The 16,554-nt window shown below is 42.8% G+C and overlaps 1 protein-coding gene across 1 annotated transcript in view; it reads right to left on the bottom strand.

Moving 5' to 3' along the window:
* The window catches only part of OSBPL2 (oxysterol binding protein like 2), a 256,311-nt gene that overhangs the window by 29,993 nt on the left and 209,764 nt on the right, over positions 1-16,554 (bottom strand). The window contains exon 10 of the mRNA XM_044090414.1: positions 2,627-2,750. Within this exon, the coding sequence (XP_043946349.1) occupies positions 2,627-2,750 (124 nt within the window). The remainder of the gene's footprint in view (positions 1-2,626; positions 2,751-16,554) is intronic.

Here is a 16,554-nt window from a genome sequence, read left to right on the forward strand (position 1 = left end):
TCAGTGATTCCTTCCTGGAAGGAATTATGCCATGTGTCAGTGATTCCTTCCTGGAATTATGCCATGTATTCCTTCCTGGAATTATGCCATGTGGGTTAAGCAGGCCATGTGCTTAATGATAACGTAGAGAATAAACAGTCACTTCTCAAACATGACCATGGATTTCCTGCGTAGTGCAAGGATATCAAGGCTCTAGGGAGTACAGCCATATTCTGGGCTGTTTCTGACATCGTAAAGCTGGTCTGAAAGTCTCTAACCAGACTGACTAATCCCAGGGTGCATAAAATATCGTGGTCTGACTTTGTAGGCATGTCGCTAGTGTATCAAGGCTGTCCTGTGCAATCTTGTTAGTATCTTTCAGGAAGTCCTCCAACAGATAGAGAGGCAATGGGGTTGTGACCCATGGAGGTCAAGGCATTTTTCTCATCTACATTCGTAACAGGCGTTCAACATGCGAGTTTAAATGTTTTGATTTACACAGGGCTTAACATAATTAGCTTCAAGTATGGTCTTTCAGTGGCTTGTCTGACCATGGGGGGGGGGGTTGCAGGTGCCCTCCCACTGATGCCCCTGGTAATGGCTGGTTCAACTATATGTGGCCCCCAGGTATGGAATTTTGGGGCTTGTGTGACCACCTGAACTGGCAGTGTTTGTTGAATCAACTTCTGACTGACATGCATTGTCACCTGCTTATGGGCAAAAAAGCCGGCCATTTTGTGGCCTGGTATAACCTGGTCTGGAGCACACTAGTTTGTCAACAGTGGTGGAAGGAAAGCTGCAACAGAAACTTTGTAACTCACCATGTGGGAAGAAATGGGAACTCATATTGGAAAGATGGGAAAGGCTGCCAATGAGAATGCATGCTAAGAAAGAGGCACCAAATTCTGCACTGGCGCCAAAATTAGTGGCCGAGCAAATTATATTAAGTACCTGTGTTGAGACTGTAGTGGTTTCAGTCATAGATGCCTCAAAACGAAGGGCGATGACCATTTCTATTTGGTCACTGGTGGCAGGGATGTTACATCAGGCAGTTTAACTATTATTAGTAGCAAGGTACTTGTTGTTTAGTACAACAGCGTCTAGGCCAAAGAAATGGCTGTAGAGCAAACTTGTCTTTGTCTTGGAGCCCTTTTACTATAAGCCTGGAGAATGAGTCATCAGCACTTATGCTCTCACTTTCTACATAACCATAGCCAGTTTTTTTTAACTGACCTCTGGTTGGGCCAAGGCCTGGGGTAATGCTCCCTTCATTGATGGGTTTTTCCACTATTATTGAGGAGAGGGATCCTGCTAGTCCACTAACACCACGACTGGAGTCACCAGCATGCTTCCACCCAGTGGCACTGATGATTGTAGTGATGACACCTACCTCCGCTTGAACAGTGAAGGCCATAAAGTTGAATTAGGGTTGCCACCTTTTGAAATGGCCAAAGTGGGACATTTTTGGTACAAACATCAGATTTTACAGGCCGACACGTACTCACGGTTAGTACAAAGGATAGAACTTAACTTTTTTGCCTACATAAAAGCTTATTCTTGTAGCATTTTAGTTGCTTATTCTGTTTCTTATAACATTTAGGTATTTTAGATACAGAATGATTGTTTTATGCAACTATTACATAAAATATAGGAAATAATTTTGTCCTAAAATCTCAGGACATTTGCCATTTTTAAATTTTTTGTCAGGACACAACTGCCCAAAGAGGGACTGTCCCTCGCAAAGTGGGACAGGTGGTAACCCTAAGTTGAATCCTTGGCAGAACAGTCTTGTCCTGAAAGCTGTTTCAGCACAGTTTTTAGACACTTAACAGGTCTATTAGTTGGAGAGTTCCAGGAGGAATGGGATGGTTCTGGTTTGGGCGAGTCATGGTCAGGCTGCTGTTGCTGCTGCCTGGCCAGTAGTGTCTTGTATGAGGTAAATACCCAGCTTAAACCGTCGGTGTTTCTGTGCCACCTGACCGACACCTCAACTTTGCACTTATCTGAAAAAAAAATATGATAATGACAGTTCAGCCAGTAAACAAGCACAGGCCACCATAAGTGTAATGGACGTTAAACTACAGCCAGGCCTGGGCTTCAATCTAGGCTCCAGTTTCCTTACCTTCTTGTCATATTCCTATCCAGGATTTTTTTGCAACTCCTCAGTTCACTGGACCTTGTCCATCAATGTTACACACTGATAAAAGCCTTGACCTTTCCTCATCTATACCACCACGTCACATGACTGAAATAACTGCATAGTGACAGCCGTTATGACCTCAGCCCAGGCAAAAAAAATGCATGCAGTGCTTATGTTGATCTACACTTCTGATATGTTGAGTGTAAGTGCACTTGAAAGGGCTAAGGTTTGTAGGAATTGAGATAGAGAACTTTCTAACAGTACACATTAAAATGGGGCTACAAAGAACTTGAATCATTGGTAAACAACTCAGTGCTAAACAAATCTTGCTGAGAACACTGAGTACACTAAGCAAATTAATTACCAAATGATAAACGTCAGCTTACTGCCTTCCTTACCTTCACCTGTTGAGACACAGCACATACATGCATCTTCACTTTCTAACCTTTTTCTGGAAACAGGTTTTAATATCCTTCTCTGCCCTTCTTCCTGATATACAGTACTTACCCATGTCTCCATTCTCCATTGCTCTGATATCTGGCCGGAATCGACAGTCAGTTGGGGCCAGAACTGCCTCCAGCTCTTTGTCAAGCTCATTCAGTGATACTGCAAAATTTGTGAAGTTATACATCTAAAAAAGGTAGAAGAAAAGAAAATTATATTTTTCCATCTCGGTTAACTACAATACATGCTGCAGACAGCAACAGTTTCAACTGCCCCTATGAACTTTTACCTGACAAACCTGTTTTACAGACTAAAACGTATAGTGCAAGGACACCAATAAATTCAATGTTTTAACTTAATAGCAAATATGCAAACAATAGTTTCACATTATAAATGTGAATTGATTATACAGTAACTATTTTATTCAAGGTGGTGCTTCAAAATGGTCTTGCATACTACAATTTCTGTAAATTTATAATGTCAGTATAATACCTACAAGGTGACGTTACTGCTGTGTTGTGGAAAATGCAGCTTGTATATGCATCTCAAACTCAATTTCAGATGGTAAGGCCACCAATATCTGTCTGTAAAGGAGGGCTGTATCACTGAAGTCAGCAAATCAAAACAGCATTGCACACTATTTTAGAAATGTTATTGTGGCAAAGTATCACCATATTCACCATGCCTTTCCGATAGGCAGACTCTCAAAAGACTGGAGAGAAGATGAGCAAAAGTGGTGGAAACACTATCCATACAGGCTTCAGTAAAAACCTCAACATTCAAAAACGTAGAATTATGTCCTTACTTGACACTAAGGACTACTTGTGTAGTTTAGCATTTTACTTCCCTGTAATGCTGGCTGTGCCAACCTAGAAGATAAAACAGCAGACATTTGGAAGAAAAAGAAGAAGGTAGTGCTTCAGAGGCACTATACGAGTTAATTATGTTGAGGCAATTAATGTCACCACCAAGAAACCCAGGGCACTAAAAAGAAATCTTCCCAAACCTCAAAGATCCCCTAAGGATATACATGGCAACACCTATCCTCATCAATTTCTAAAGAACTCACCAAAAGCAACACCAAACACCACACATGCATCTATACCCACTGGAACCCCAAGTTCAAAGTCCACAAGACGAGGCAACACATTACCCAAGGCTCTTATCGTAGGTGTCTCCACTAAGGAGATAACATTTAGTTGCTTAAATGGACCTGGAGCCAGAATCCAACAATTTATGCATGCACTCAAGCCGCTTTCCCACAGGTACCAGTATGACTCTATCATAGTCCATGTGGGCATTAACAGCAGATGATGGTATACCCACAGAATTCTTACAAATCACTGCAGATGCTTTTGCTTACCCCATCAGTAATGTCATTAATAGATCTATCCAGGAATTCTACGTCCCCAATCTCTGGAAAAAAGCAAACATATTACCTCTCCACAAAGTGGGTACCTCTCCAGATATTTTCAATTTCCGGCCTATAGCTAATCTATCCCCCATCTCCAAGCTCCTTGAAAAAGGTGTATACACCCAGCTTCTACAATTCCCTCTCAAAAATCAAATCCTTTCTGAAACTCACCATGGTTTCAGACCTGGCCATAGTATTTTAGCAGCACTAATATCTTTTATGGATCTCGTTAATAAAGCCCAGAACTCCAGGAAATTGGTCTCTACCCTATTTCTGGATTTGTCTAAAACCTTTGACACGATCTCTCACACACTTCTCCATTCCCAACTTTCTAACATTGGACTGTCTACTTCATCTCTAAACTGGTTCAAAAGCTACTTATCTGACAGAGAACGTGCTGTAAAATGGGAACACTCTGTATCCCCATATATCCACAACCCCCACTGGTGTCCCTCAAGGCTCCATATTAAGACCCCCCCCTTTGTTTAATATTTTCATCAATAACGTCCACCTATCATTCCAACAAGGGTCTCGTGTACAGTACACACATGACTCTTATCTACGCCTCCAATAACTTAACCAGACTACAGCAAATTACTCAGTCGGCACTTACTGCCGTTGAGACTTGGCTTCACAGCAACCATCTGTCTTTAAACCCTATTAAAACCAAACTCATGACCTTCACCCCAAAGAAAAACACTCCCAGTAACAAATCACAGTTCCACATTTTCTCTCTTAACAACACCAGAATTGAATTAGTCACCCAAACCAAATTATTAGGCGTTATAAGACGAAAACCTAAAATCTGACCTACACATACAAAAATAAAAATCAGCAAAACTGACAGAAAACTGGGATTACTCTATAGACATAAAAATTTCCTTTCCCTCCATACTAAACAAATACTTGCATCCAATTATCTACTTCCTTCTCTAGTCTATCGTGCCCCCTTACTAACTAACCTCCAATCCTCCCTCAGATTTAAACTAGAAAAATGTTATAACAAGATAGCCAAATTTGCTACAAACAAACTCTACTCCACCTAACCACTGCATCCATCTAAAAATATTAAACTGGATCGAATTCCCTCACTATCTTACTTATCTTCAGTTACCCCCCACACACACACACATAAATTACTAACTAAACCACAAGACTGCCCTATTCTAAAGTCCTTATTCTCCCATTATAATCCCATTAGGTCCCTATGATCAGAAAACCAACATCTCCTCCAAATTCAAAAGCCTAAATTATCTGCTGGTCAACAGCTATACTCCTGGATAATAGCTAAAACCTGGAATAGCCTTCCCTTAACCATTTGCACTATGCAATGTACTGCCTCCTTTAAAACCGCCCTACACACTCACCTCTATTCGAAATGGATTTGTAATTGCACTAAACCTCCTCCAGCCATTGCCATTACTTAGATCTTAGAGGCCTTTCTACCATGTCCTTTTTCCTTGTTGTACTACTTCTGTTTCTACTAATGACATACTCTGTGAGCTCCATCTCTATTACCTCTACCACTCACAGCTTCCTACATGTGTCCTTAACATAGTCCCTCACTTATTTTTCCTCTCTTATACTATAAACGAGGAAGTAAGGACAGCTATGAAGAGGATGAAGAATGGAAAGGCTGCTGGTCCAGATGACATACCTGTGGAAGCATGGAGGTGCTTAGGAGAAATGGCAGTGGAGTTTTTACTACATTGTTTAATGAAATCTTGGAAAGTAAGAGGATGCCTGAGGAATGGAGAAAAAGTGTTTTGGTACCGATTTTTAAGAATAAGGGTGATGTGCAGAGCTGTAGTAACTATAGAGGGATTAAACTGATCAGTCACAGCATGAAGTTATGACAAAGAGTAGTGGAAGCTAGGTTAAGAAGGGAGGTGATGATTAGTGATCAGCAGTATGGTTCCATGCCAGGAAAGAGCACTACAGATGCAATGTTTGCTCTGAGAGTGTTGATGGAGAAGTACAGAGAAAGTCAGAAAGAGATGCATTGTGTCTCTGTGGACTTAGAGAAAGCATATGACAGGGTGCCTAGAAAGGAGTTGTGGTATTGTATGAGGAAGTCGGGAGTGTCAGAGAAGTATGTAAGAATGGTACAGGATATGTATGAGGGTAGTGTGACAGCAGTGAGGTCTGCGGTGGGAATGACAGATGCGTTTAAGGTGGAGGTAGGATTACATCAAGGATCAGCTCTGAGCCCTTTCTTATTTGCAATGGTGATGGACAGGTTGACAGATGAGATCAGACAGGAGTCCCCATGGACTATGATGTTTGCAGATGACATTGTGATCTGTAGTGACAGTAGGGAACAGGTGGAGGAGACCCTTGGAGAGATGGAGATTTCCTCTAGAGAGAAGAGGAATGAAGGTCAGCAGGGCTAAGACAGAATATATGTGTGTGAATGAGAGGGAGGATAGAGGAGTGTTGAGGATGCAGGGAGTACAGGTGGCAAAGGTGGATGAGTTTAAATACTTGGGATCAACAGTTCAGAGTAATGGTGAGTGTGGAAGAGAGGTGAAGAAGAGAATACAGGCAGGATGGAGTGGGTGGAGAAGTGTGTCAGGAGTGATTTGCGACAGACGAGTACCAGTAATAGTGAAAAGGAAGGTCTACAAGAGGGTAGTGAGACCAGCTATGTTACATGGGTTGGAGACAGTGGCATTGACAAAAAGGCAGGAGTCAGAGCTGGACGTGGCAGAGTTAAAGATGTTAAGATTTGCACTGGGTGTTACGAGGGTGGACAGGTTTAGGAATAAGTATATTAGAGGGTCAGCCAAGGTTGGAAGGTTTGGAGACAAAGTCAGAGCTACAAGATTGCGTTGGTTTGGACATGTGCTGAGGAGGGATGCAGAGTATATTTGGAAAAGGATGCTAAGGATGAAGCTGCCAGGTAACAGGAAAAGAGGAAGGCCTAAGATAAGGTTTATGGATGTGGTGAGAGAGGACATGCAGGTGGTTGGTGTGACAGAGCAAGATGCAGAGGACAGGAAGAAATGCAAACAGATGATCCGCTGTGGCGACTCCTAATGGGAGCAGCAAGAAGAAGGAGAAGGAGGAGAAGGAGAAGGAGGAGGAGAAGAAGAAGGAGAAGGAGAAGAAGAAGATACTACAATAGCTGTAGCCACTAATTTCTTCCCTAACCCTGAATCCTAGTCCTTTTTTAAATCATACCATCTTATTTTCTCTCAGATTTCTGTTTCAATTATAGTTGTATTACACTGTAATTTAATATATTAGGTGCATCTAGTGTGTGAACTTAAGCTTTTTGTATTCATCCTTATCTTGCACGTTAACTATAGTTGTACTACATTATATTAGTTTTATTAAGTGCGCATCAGTGTTGGACATATTCCAAGGGCTCTTCTGCTTCAGTAATATCTTCCTCCATTACTCTTGTATATACTTAAAATTGATGCCTTGTTTTACTAAGTATTCCATTTTATGTTTCATCTGGATATTTTCTCCTCGGGCCTCCACTGAAAATGGGCTCCACTGTGGCCCAGTGGACTGTCCCAGTAAACAATAAATAAATAAATAAATAAATAAATAAATAAATAATGACCTAAGATGCACTTCCCTGGACTATATGAATACAGACATTGTACATCTCTCCGAATATGTGTCTCAGGAAGGTATGTGCCTTGTACTGAGCAGCATTCTACCTTAACCACGGATGACTGACTTGAATTATTGGCTTAGTTTCTGTATCTTTCCAGGGGGATTCAGCATTTGTCAGCATGGAAGAACATGTTTAACAGACCACTTTGCTTTGCAAAAGACTGCACCTGTCTCCTCTAGCCTTTCAAACATTGGCTAAAACTTTATCCACCATCTTAGAGCCTTTTTAGGCAATGCCAAACTGACAAATCCACCGATATAGCAAATAAAACCCAATGAAACCTAAAGTTGTAACTGCTAAATGCTAGTAGTATAAACAAGAAACTCCTCACCTTGCAAGTTCTCCTCACTCTGGAGAATACATACTCTGCCTGTGTGAGAAGGAAGAAACATGTCTGCTTATGTTAAGAGCTCTTCATAACTTTACAGTTTTCCCTCAGAAAAGGAGAAAGACAAAGTTGGCCTTTGTAATTAAAAGGGGGGGGGGGTGTTGGAGTCCCGTCTCCCATGGAAAATACCAGCTGCAGTCTTTCTGTGCTCTTCTGAACTGACGGTAGTGAAGATGAGGAGAGACTAAAGGACAGGGGGATGGGATTTACTGTCATCTACCTGCCCCTCAAAACCCAGCTCAGCTTAAAATAAAAAGGAAGTTTTTTGCAGGAGATGTAACCCCGCAGATGGAAGGTGGGAGGTGGGAGGGACCTTGTACTGTAGCTGTGATCCTACTTGAACATTTACTTTTAAGAAGTGCTTATCACATAGCTGCACTACTGCTGCTGCTGCAACATTTCTTACATATGGGAAGGTTCCTAAAACAATGACTCCAGCCAGTGGACAGCAGCATGTATGAACTCCTTGCAGGACTGCGGTGTCAAATCCTACTCTGCTCTTGGACTGGATACTGTCTGGATCATATGGCCTGAAGACCAAGCAGCTACAGTGCAATGAAAAAGTATTTGCCCCCTTCCTGACTTCTTATTTCTTTGCAAGTTTGTCACACATAAATGTTTCAGATCAAACAAATTTAAATATTAGACAAAGATAACCCAAGTAAACACAAAATGCAGTTTTAAAGTGATGATTTTATTTATTAAAAAAAAAAAATATCCAAACCTGCATGGTCCTATGTGAAAAGGTAATTGCCCCCCTTGTTAACTCATGAAGTAACTGTGGTTAATCACATTTCTGGGAAAGATGAGTTCAATTCCCCTAGCCACACCCAGGCCTGATTACTGCCAGACCTGTTGAATCAAGAGATCACTTAAATAGAACCTGTCAGACAAAGTGAAGTAGGCCAAAAGATCCCAAAAAGGAAGACATCATGCAGCGATCTAAAGAAATTCCGGAAGAGATGAGAAACAAAGTAATTGACATCTATCAGTCTGGAAAAGGTTACAAAGCCATTTCTAAAGCTTTGGGACTCCAGCAAACCATGGTGAGAGCCATTATCCACAAATGGAGGAAACATGGAACAGTGGTGAACCTTCCCAGGAGTAGCCAGCCTACAAAAATTACCCGAAGAGCGAAGCGGCGACTCATCCAAGAGGTCACAAAAAAACCCAGAACAACATCTAGAGAACTGCAGGCCTCATTTGCCTCAGTTAAGGTCAGTGTTCATGACTCAACCATAAGGAAGAGACTGGGCAAAAATGGCATGCATGGCAGAGTTCCAAGGCGAAAACCACTGCTGACCAAAAAGAACATAAAGTCTCATCTCACTTTTGCCAAAAAAACATCTTGATGATCCCCAAGACTTTTGGGAAAATATTCTGTGGACTGACGAAACAAAAGTTTAACTTTTTGGGAGATGTGCGACCCTCTACATCTGGCATAAAAGTAACACAGCATTTCAGAAAAAGAACATCATGCCAATAGTCAAACATGGTGGTGGTAGTGTGATGGTCTGGGGCTGCTTTGCTGTTTCTGGACCTGGATGACTTGCTGTGATTGATGGAACCATGAATTCTGCTCTCTACCATAAAATCCTGAAGGAGAATGTCTGGCCATCAGTTCGTGACCTCAAGCTGAAGCGCAGTTGGGTTTTGCAGTACGACAATGATCCAAAACATACCAGCAAGTCCACCTCTGAATGCTTAAAAAAAAAAAAAATGAAGGTTTTGAAGTGGCCTAGTCAAAGTCCAGACTTGAATCCAATTGAGATGCTGTGGCATGACCATAAAAAGGTAGTTCATGCTTGGAAACCCTCCAATATGGCTGAATTAAAACAATTCTGCAAAGAAGAGTGGGTCAAAATTCCTCAACAGTGATGTGAAAGACTCAATGCCAGTTATCTCAAATGCTTGATTGCAGTTGTTGCTGCTAAGGGTGGCACAACCAGTTATTAGGTTTAGGGCGCAATTACTTTTTCACATAGGGCCATGTCAGTTTAGATATTTTTTTTTCCTTAATAAATAAAATCCTCACTTAAGAACTGCATTTTGTGTTTACTTGGGTTATCTTTGTCTAAAATTTATATTTGTTTGACAGTGTGACAAACATGCAAAAAAATAAGAAATCAGGAAGGGGGTAAATAATTTTCCATTGCACTGTACCTCACAGATATTTTGTGCTGGGATATATCTATGGAAAGCTGCACCTCACAGATATTTTGTGCTGGGATATATCTATGGAAAGCTACACCTCACAGATATTTAGTGCTGGGATATATCTATGGAAAGCTGCACCTCACAGATATTTTGTGCTGGGATATATCTATGGAAAGCTGCACCTCACAGATATTTAGTGCTGGGATATATCTATGGAAAGCTGCACCTCACAGATATTTTGTGCTGGGATATATCTATGGAAAGCTGCTGATGTGGCAGCCACCTGCCAGAGTGAAACCCTTATGTGATCCTGCAAGGTTTCGCCATGTTTCAAATCACAGACTGTGATGCAGTTAGCCAGCCAACTGGATGAGTCTGTTTAGACACTGGTTTATCTTGTTTTACTGGTATAAAGGAGACACAGCTGGTCTATCTGCCTGAAGGTCCTTGTCAGTATCTAAGCTGTCCATGTATACCATGGAGTGTAAAATTCTGTCCATATCTTTTGACATTTGAGAAGGAATTTTGGAAAGTGGATTGTTTGATTATGGGAACAATCTCACACCACCTTTGGCATGATGGAAAGAATGATCCTAAGACTAATCCCATCCCTAAGGATGATGGTGAAAGGTTCCTTGCATATGTCGGCTTTTAATCTTAAAGTTCTTGGAATCAAGGAAATGCTCACCAACTGTCTTCCAGGACAGAAACTTCAAAGTTCAGATGCCATGGAGGTGGGATGCCCCCCTCTAACCTGGCAATGGTTTAAAACCATTTTCATGAACTGCTTCTCACGGACATAGTTCACACAATGACATGTAAACTGAGATTACTGCTACTTACACACTAATACAAGAGTAGGAGAGATCAGCTGAGAAAGGGTCTGACAAAACTGATAGCACCAGTGACAACCCTGCCAGGGTTGAGTCCTGGCAGTTTTGTTTTCACCAAAAGAAGAATATTCTGCATTACTTTCTGCAAATACAATTTCCTAACATTGGATTTCATTGCTTCCTTTATAATTTTGAGCACATCCCTGGACAAGAAGTGCTCAACAGGACTCAGAATCAGATCATCCACACCTTTATCTTGGCCCCTTTACATTTGGGTGCAGCAGGGTACCACAGTTGCCTTAGCAGGTCTGTGGTAAGCAGTAGACTTGTTTCCTTCATTAGCCGGAAGAGCAATGAGAAGCAATGCTCTATGGGCCAGTATGGTATCACCAAAGTCATTGTTGGCCCTCCTAGCTTTACACTGTGAAGCACTCTCAGTGGCACAGGAGCGGTCGGAAAGTTGTGAAGGAAGGGGTTGCACCCACTGTACAAGGCACCACTGCACTGGGGTCTTATGCAAAATCAAGGGAACTGGTGGTTCTCCTGGGAAGCAAACTAGTCCATGTCTAGTATCCCCCAGTGGTCAGTGATGAAATGGAAGTCTGCTTTATTTACGAGCCATCGCAGCCTGATATTTAAAGTACAGCTCTGAACATCAACTGGCTTACTGTGGTCTGTTAGAAGTGGCTCTATGTCACATCTGCTGCGTGGCTAGCTCCTAGGCCTGCTTGGCTAATCTTCAAACGTGCCTTCCTGTTAATGCTGCATGCACACAAGGACAGGGATTTCCTTGTTCACTGTCTGAGAGTGCTTACACTATATGCCTTGACATGTTATATTATTCTAATGTACAGCTTGGTTAGGGCTACCTTCAGCATGGCTGAGGCTATAAACCCAAGTGTCCTGAGGGAATCCCGTGCAGTCACAGAAGATCTCTTTGATTGTTTGAGGAAGAAGGCTTCCAGGAGCTTCACTTTGTTTATTGGCAAAACAGTCTGCATGTCTCTGTGTACTAGGTGACACATATCCCCCCCCCCCCCAAAAGAAAGTCTTGCTCATGCCTAGTGTTAACCCAGACTTTGGGACATTGATGGACAAGCCCACACTTTTCCGACAGTCCAAGAAAAACGTCAGAGTGCCCTGAAATTCCTCCACCATTTGCACCTGCAAGAGGGAGTTATCCAGGTGAGGACACATGTGTGAACTCTGTTAATTCTCAAGAATGCTTTCATTGAAGCAAAATGATTTGCAAAGACCAAGAGTAGGATGGAACCAAAAAGACAAGGATGTGAAGTGGAAATGGCAGTCACCTATTCTGAAATGGAGGAATTCCCTGCGTTCTTTGAATACTGTGACAAGCAGTTAAGTATTTTTGAGTTCTAGCATAATCATGAATACTTCATGCATAAGCAAAGTGAGAAGAGGCACCATAGGTTCACAGGTGACCCAGCATTAGCATTCTGAACTTGGGTATCCTAAAGAAAATGTTGAGTATGACATGATCCAAACTTGGTCTCCACGGATTATCTTTTTTGGGCAAGAAGAGCCATGAGTAAAACCCTGTATCTTCCTCCCCAGAGGGAAACCTATCTAGGTTTCCTGCCTACCATGAGTTGTTAAAACAGAGAAATAGGTACTTCCACTTGTCTCCCAGTATAGAAGCCCTTCGTAGAAAGGAGGTAACATCCATAACTCCTGTCTTGTGCTTTGGTAAGATTACATCCACAGCACATCTGTCCATGTAAAGGACAAAATGTCTCTGAAGGGGCAGACACAACATCCCAGGAGGGAGGGGGAGAGGGAAGAGATGGGCTGAGGTAAGAGGGGTGGCTGGATGCCAGGTAAATCATGGTTTATCTGAGGGTTGGGTCAACCTTTTTGTTTTTGGCTTGCTGATCTCTAGTCTGCTGCCTGCAGAAGGGCTACTGCCTGACTATCAATTTTGGTTGCTCCTCTGAATAGAACCACGATAAAGCTGGTTAACTATTAAAACTTTTCCTTCTTTTTTTCCTCCAACTTCTTGAAACATATTTGTTTCAGTGGACAGTTGAACAGCTGCCCCTTTATATCCTCTTGTAAAGAAGAATCTGTAACTATGTGCTTGTGGAATATGGACCCGTGCTGCTGCCCTGGAAACCATGTCCACTTTGACACATCTAATCGTGCTTACCTACCTTTAGGGCAATGTATGCAACAATGTATCTAACCCTGGAGATCTGACCCTCCAGTACCATCCTCTACTTCCACCTGACAATCTTACATTTGCTTTTGGACCTCAGCTTGGTAGTTTCCCATGTGCATCTGGCAGCTAATGATTCTGAAAGGTGAGGTATTGCAAGTACAAATGCTTTTTCTGAACCTATCTATTCTTCCTATTTTCCTATCATTAAGGATCAGGTATTTTAAGCCCCTGGCAGTATCCAGGGAAGATAACAGGAAGGCCTTATGAGAGTCTTATTAAAATATTGGTAGGTCTGCTAGACCATATAAAACAATATGGTTTCTTCAAAGGGGTGGGCTGGGAGACTGGCTCCAGTGAAAGTATCCTAAAATGCCTCAAAAGCTTGTGGGACCACCATGTATTTTGGCCCCTCCAATCTGAGAAGCTCCATGTACATTCTTAGCATTGAGCACTTTATGAGTTTCCCAATATCACTCCAAAAGAAATGTTCTCTATCGGAGAACCCATGAAAGTGGTTTCCTGGACATATTAGTCACAACTTAAGAGGGCCAACAACCAGAAGGTATAAACCAGTTTGTCATCCTCCTCATCTTCTGTGGAGAAGACTACTTCTCCAGAAAGGGAAGCAACTGTTTTCCATTTCACAAGATGCAAGTCCAAGCAGGAAGGAAACAATGTTCCCAGCTTATTGCTTTGCCAGGCTGAAACAAATTCATTGGTGAGCCTTCAGAAATCCTGCAAAGGCAGACCCATCTGGGGCCCAGGAGCTAGGGTCAGCAGTGGTGTCAAACACGTACACTAGTTATTTTCTCTGCTGACTGGGGAGAGGGACATGCCGGGATAACATGACCTTTCCCCTGCACTTTGTTTGTCTTGCTATAATATGGCAATTCTTCTGTTACCTAATTTTCACTACAAGTGCAGAAAGACTATAACTCCATTATGTTTGATACACTTCCAAGCCAACATGGAAGTCAGATGGTATTACATACACAATTACTGCTTCAGAAGTAGCAGGGCCCTCGTACATGTCCAGGAGGGATATGCTTGTAGCTGTTGGCATGTCTGCCTTCAAAGGCACTGGACAGAACTGATAGGAAAGGTAGATGCAGGTGATGAGGGCTGAGATGCTGCCTCTCTGGAACCAGCATCCTTGGACCTGTCTGCCACTACTGCAGCAGCAGCGTTGTGCTCCTTGGCATCCTTCTTGAGGGTCTCTTCCTCCCTTTACCTCCTTGATGCTGTTGTCCTTCTTACAAACTTTCTTAGGCTGTTTATACCTCCTGACAAACCCACCTCCATAGGTATCACAAGGGATAAGAAACTAAGAGTAATGCTACTCAATGCCAGAAGTCTAAACATCAAGATGCACGCACTCGAAACTCTCCTTAGCATGGAGAACATTGATATCTGTGCAGTAACAGAAACCTGGTTCAGGGCTCCCGAGAGCACCCCAGCACTACCAGGTTATACCTCATACCATTCTTTTTGGCCCCAAAACTTGGACCGAACCACAAAAGGAGGGGGAGTATCGATATTCATCAAAGATACCCACACCTCCAGGTTGGTGGCAAAGCATGAAGCATCAGAGACTATCCATGTGCAACTAACAGTGGGTAAAACTGCCTTCCAGTTTATAGCCTGCTACAGACCACCCTCCCAAACCCAGGAACCCCACTCGGCCTTTCTGAGAACACTGGAAAATATGAAGGTCTCTCCAAACACCATTATACTGGGTGACTTCAACTACCCAAACATAGACTGGGAGCATTACTCTAGCTCCAACACCCTAGCCCAAAGGTTCCTAGAATTTATAAACTCAAATGCTATGGAACAACTTGTTACCACTCCCACAAGAGGGGAAAACATACTGGACCTGATCATCACCAACATGGGGACTCTATGCTCCAGACCAGAAGTGTATCCCTCACTGGTAAGATCAGACCATAAACTAATCTCACTGGATATTCACATCCTGACCCCACCCCTGCCCAGAAAACCACAGTGAAAAACTTCTCTAAAGCAAATTTCACACTCCTCAAAACTGAGGTGGAATCCTTCAAAGCCCCGGCCTGTGGAAAATACAGCCCAGACCGCAGAATCCTTTATAAACACATTCTATGAACACCTTCAGGAATGCATGGATCATGCGATCCCAAATAAAACCAAGACCCAATCCTCCAAAGGCAGACGTCCTGTCTGGTGGACCCCAGCCATAAACAAACTATACAATAGAAGGAGGAAGCTACTAAATGATAGAGCAAAATCCCAAAAAGGGAAGGCATCACTGATCAGTATTAGCAAAAAACTACAGGCACTCATAAAATTGTCTAAGGCCAGCTTCGAGAGAAAAATTGCACAGGACACTAAGGATAATCACAAGGCTTTCTTTAGTTATGTTAGGAACCTGGGTGGTAATTCCCAGATATGCTCAGAATTAGTCCAAAATGACAAAAAATACACTGAACCCACAGACATTGCCAACATCCTAGCTGACAGGTTCAGCGCAAACTCCCCCCCCTCCCCACCAAAAGGGCAAATATCTATCCCAGCAGAGTGCTGCCCCCCTGACATCTCAGATGCTCAGGTAAGAGCCGCCCTCTCCAAAGCAAAAAACACAGCATCAATGGGACCAGATGGTGTCCCGGGCTGCGTCCTACATGAACTCCAAGAAGAGCTAAACCCAAACATAAAACTACTGTTCAATCTCAGCCTTACTACAGGATATGTGCCCAAAGAGTGGCGTACAGCAACAGTGGTCCCTCTCCATAAAGGTGGTGCCTCAACAGATCCTGGAAACTATCACCCCATAAGCCTGACTAGCTTGGTCTGCAAAGCTATGGAAAGGATCATCATGGACCTCATAAATAAAGATATTGGGGACCTACAGACACTGGATCCTACCCAGTTCGGCTTTGTTAAGGGCAGATCCTGCCTATTAAACCTGGTTGATTTCTTTGAAACAGTCACCAAGGCCATTGACGAGGGGAAGGTGGTCCACACAGCCTACCTGGACCTCGCAAAAGCCTTCGATACAATACCCACTCAGGCATTATAGATAAGCTCACCAGCTTAAATATAAACCCCTATGTCACTAGATGGATTGCAAACTGGCTCAATGACAGAACCCACATGGTTAGAATTGCTGGAGCCATGTCAGACTCCAAACCAGTTACAAGTGGTGTCCCACAAGGCTCAGTCCTGGGACCTCTCTTGTTCGGTATATATTTCTCGGAGGTACAGGCCAACATGGAAGGACTGTGGCTGACCAAGTTCGCAGATGACTGCAAACTGGGCCATAATCGACTCTCCAGCCGACACAAGCATCCTCCAAAAGGGCCTCATAGAAACAGACAACTGGTGCCAGAGCCATGGCCTCAAGCTAA

Source organism: Protopterus annectens, chromosome 12.part0, assembly GCF_019279795.1.
Source record: "Protopterus annectens isolate FY-2018-M chromosome 12.part0, PAN1.0, whole genome shotgun sequence".
In the NCBI taxonomy this organism is placed as follows: Eukaryota; Metazoa; Chordata; order Ceratodontiformes; family Protopteridae; genus Protopterus; species Protopterus annectens.